Source organism: Corticium candelabrum, chromosome 11, assembly GCF_963422355.1.
Source record: "Corticium candelabrum chromosome 11, ooCorCand1.1, whole genome shotgun sequence".
Lineage (NCBI taxonomy): Eukaryota > Metazoa > Porifera > Homoscleromorpha > Homosclerophorida > Plakinidae > Corticium > Corticium candelabrum.
The window spans coordinates 1,903,842-1,908,267 of NC_085095.1; the positions used below are offsets into that span (position 1 = coordinate 1,903,842).

General features: G+C 46.8%; 1 protein-coding gene across 1 annotated transcript; it reads left to right on the forward strand.

Moving 5' to 3' along the window:
• The first annotated feature begins 3,271 nt into the window (after nucleotides 1-3,271).
• LOC134186527 (uncharacterized protein K02A2.6-like) lies at nucleotides 3,272-3,901 on the forward strand. Its single transcript, XM_062654517.1, has one exon. The coding sequence runs from the start codon at nucleotides 3,272-3,274 to the stop codon at nucleotides 3,899-3,901; it is 630 nt and encodes a 209-aa protein (XP_062510501.1).
• The last annotated feature ends 525 nt before the right edge of the window (nucleotides 3,902-4,426 follow it).

Here is a 4,426-nt window from a genome sequence, read left to right on the forward strand (position 1 = left end):
GTGTGTGTGTGTGTGTGTGTGTGTGTGTGTGTGTGTGTGTGTGTGTGTGTGTGTGTGTTCCCGCATGCGTGTGTGCATGCATGTGTGTGTGTGTGTGTGTGTGTGTGTGTGTGTGTGTGTGTGTGTGTGTGTGTGTGTGTGTGTGTGTGTGTGTGTGTGTGTGTGTGTGTGTGTGTGTGTGTGTGTGTGTGTGTGTGTGTGTGTGTGTGTGTGTGTGTGTGTGTGTGTGTGGTGCTATAACTCAGTTGGTTAGACAATCATCCAATAGAGTGTGTACATCTGGGACCTAGCAGGGTTGACGGTTCAAAACACAGTGAAGGCAAGCTATAGCATAATCTGCTTGGGCAAGAAACTGTAACGAGACTGTTCTATAATCAGCATTGTGACATATATTCACGTGTTTGGAGGAACACATGTAGCAGTTAGCAAGCACTAAACAAAGAGTTTTGTTGTGTTCACGCTGTGTGCCAACGAAGCCAATACAGATCGTTACATGGTATCAGAGTGGAGCTGCTTTGGTGCGTAGACGAGCAGACACAAAGAAACATTGAACGACATGGTTACAGCATTACCCTTTGCGAAACCGCCTGAACCACGCAATCTCAAGGATCGCAAATTGTGGGGTGAGAATTGGAAGCATTTCGAGCGTGATTGCGTTATTATGAGAAAGCCGCCAAGTTCTCGGCAGAACGTGATGACGTGCGCATAGCGGCGCTTCTCAATGTTATTGGCCATGCTGGACAAGACATGTAGGAAACGTTTGAGCCCAACGTAGCCGCAGATGGGAATGACGTTGACACACCGCCCGAGACACTGAATGTAGTGCTGGAGAAATTCAGGGACCGGTGTGTTCCACAGGTCAACCAAACGTTCGAGAAGTACAACTTCTTTCGCAGAAATCAGGATATCGGGGAATCTATGAACGCTTACATAACAGCAGTCATGAAATTGTCAAACACGTACAGTTTTGGCGGTCTCAAGGATGATCACGTTGCGCGATCTGCTTGTTCATGGAATTCGCGACGACGCAACCAGACAGAAGCTGCCGGGTAAGAAAAAGCTGACACTAACTAAATGCTTGGAGATATTGCGTAGTAGCCAGGTTACTAGTCAGCAGGCTCAAGAAATAGCATGTGAAGAGACCTCCACCCACGCAGTCAGGCAAGCACGTCGCAGTGGAAGAACGGCCCACAGCAGAGGAGGACACCACAAGCAGAAGTCAAAGGCAGAGAAAGGAGCACCTAGATCATATGACAGTTACAGGCAGAAGTCTAAAGGCAAACCGACAGAATGCAGGTATTGTGGACCGAACCACACACCAGGAAAGAAGAGCTGTCCTGCAGCAGACCAGGAGTGTCACAAATGCCACAAGAGAGGGCACTATGCTAGAGTGTGCCACACACCCCAAAGGGTGCATAATGCAACGTCACTGGTCCAGCCAGCTGTTGAGTATGTGATATTGAACCACATACGCAAAGTGGATACCACAAAGGCAGAGCTTACATTCAGAATCAATGAAAAGAAGGACTTGGCAGTACAAATAGATACGTTATCTCAGCACAGTATTATGTACTGGCCACCGCAGACATGGAGTTCAAAGAAGTGAAACCTACCAATGCGATCCTGGTAATGCACAACAAAGCTCAAGTACGTCCAAAGGAGTCGGCTTGGTTGATCATAGAGAAAAATGGACACGCATACAAAGCCAACTTCACTGCAGTGCCGGAAAAAGTGACACCTCTGCTAAGCCTCCAGTCAAACCAGCAAATGGGTCTTGTAAGATTATGGACTGTGATACAGTCACTTCTCAAAGTTCGTCAACACCCAAGGAGCAGAATGACCGGTTGACAGTAGTACGCACAGACGAGATCCTCAGAAGATACAGTGACATGTTTGAAAACCTTGGAAGTCTACGAGGAGACTAATCAATTGAACTTCACAAGGAGGCCACATCATCAGTCAACCCGCCACGGAAGACGCCAGCTCCGTTGAGAGTAGCAGTGAGGAAGGAGCTCGACAGACTGACTAAGGAAGGCATCATCGCTCAGGTAACAGAGCCCACAGAATGGGTATCCTCAATGGTCACAGTAAGGAAGAAGAATGGTCAAGTGCGGATCTGCTTGGACCCCAAGGAGCTCAACCAGGCAAGAAGAGATCTCACTACCCTATGCCCAGCATCGAGGAAGTAGTCACACGGCTTACCAAGGCCAAAATGTTTACGGTACTAGATGCCAAGAGTGGGTTTTGGCAGATAAAGCTGGATGAGAAGTCAAGCTACTTAACCACGTTCCAAACAGCCATTGCCAGGTACAGATGGTTGTGTATGCCTTTCGGTATAGCATCAGCACCGGAGATATGGCAGCGGAATATGCATCAGATTATAGAGGGCCTGAATGGGGTGGAAGTCATTGCAGATAATTTTCTTATTATTGGATTTGGAGACACAATGTCGGAGGCGACTGAGAGTCATGATCGCAGCATTTCTTGACAGATGCAGAGAAAGAAACTTGAAGCTAACCCCAAACAAAGTCAAGCTCAGGCTGACTGAGATTCCATATATGGGACACAAGCTAACTGCCCATCGAGTGCAGCCAGACCCATCCAAGGTAGAAGCGATTGTGCATAGGCCAACGCCCACTGATACCACTTCACTGAAACAAGTGTTAGGAATGGTTAAATACCTCTCAAAATTTTTGCCACGCTTATCTGAAGTGTATGAAGTCCTTCGTCAGCTCGAACACAAAGGAGTTGAATGGCATTGGCAAGAGGAACATGCAAAGTCTTGGGAGGAAGTGAAAAGACTGACTACAACGATGTCGGTTTAGCATACTACGATGTCAACAAGGAAACCACAATCCAATGTGATGCTTCCTCAACTGGTTTAAGAGCCACCCTGCTCCAGGAGGGGAAGACAGTTTGTTTCGCATCAAGAGCACTGACAACAAGTGAGAGAAACTACGCACAAATCAAAAAGAAGCTCTTGGCAATCTATTTTGGTTGTCAGAGATTTGATCAATACGTCTATGCAAAACACACAATGGCAGAGTCTGATCACAAGCCACTCGAAGACATTACTAGGAAGCCCATGGCGAATGTGCCAAAATGATTACAACGAATGTTGATGCGTCTTCAGCGTTATGATATCCAAGTCAGGTACAAGAAAGGGTCAGAAATGTACCTAGCGGATGCTCTTTTCCGCGCGTATTTGGAAGGTACAGTTACCGCCAAAGACTGACAAAATGAACACTGTTTGCAAGTTGAAGAAGTCAATATGGTAGAAGACGTCCCCATTGACAACCCGTTATTGGAAGAAATCAGGCGAGCTACAAAGGAAGCTCAAGAGCTGCAATGCATCAGTGAGCTGATTCGTTCTGGATGCCCATCACGGACAATAGACGTACCGATTGCAGCAAGACCATTCCATCAGTGTCACCATGAAATATCAGTACAGAATGACTTAGCTTTCAAGGGAGACCGTATAGTTATACCAATATCCCTAAGAGGCAGTATGGTCAAGAAGTTACACAATACACACTTGGGAGTGGAAGGCTGCCTCAGACGTGCAAGAGAGCCGCTCTTTTGGCCTGGCATCAATGCAGAACTGAAGGATTTTGTCCGGAGATGCTCCGTTTGCGCTGCATATCGCCCAGAGCAATGCCGCGAGCCCCTAAAACCACACGAAATTCCGTCTAGACCATGGCAAAAGGTTGCCATAGATCTGTTCAGTTTGGAGACCACAAATTACACAGTTTTTGTCGACTACTATTCCAATTTTTTTGAGATCGACAAACTCAATGATACTTTGTCCAACACAGTTATCCACAAAGTCAAAGGACAATTTGCAAGACACGGTATTCCACACATCATAGTCACGAACAATGGTCCGCAATTTGAATGGTGAATTCGAGCGTTTTGCGACACAATAGCAGTTTCATCACATTACGACATCTCCCAGATACCCACAAGCTAATGGCAAAGTGGAGAATACCGTCAAGACCTGCAAAAGCATACTAAAGAAAGAGAAAGAGACCAACCAAGATGTTTATATCTCACTCCTCCATTTCCGCAACACGCCATCCGAAAGCATCGGCTCATCCCCAGCTCAACGATTGTTTGGGAGACGGACGAGAACACAGATACCCATATCACCAAAACTGTTGCAACCTACACCACTGAAAGAGACAGACGTCTCAGACAAACTACACAGAGCCAAGCAACGCCAAGCGCGGAACTACAGCAAAGTCTCAAACAGCCTCCCACCGCTTGAAACAGGCCAAAACTTGAGAATGAAAAAACCTGGTGAAACAACATGGTCGCTGGCAGTGTGCAAAAGACCAGCAGGACACGGGTCGTACATAGTCGAATTAGGAGCTAGACAATACCGATGGAACCGTCGTCAACTCAGAACCTCCGAAGAAGATTGTAG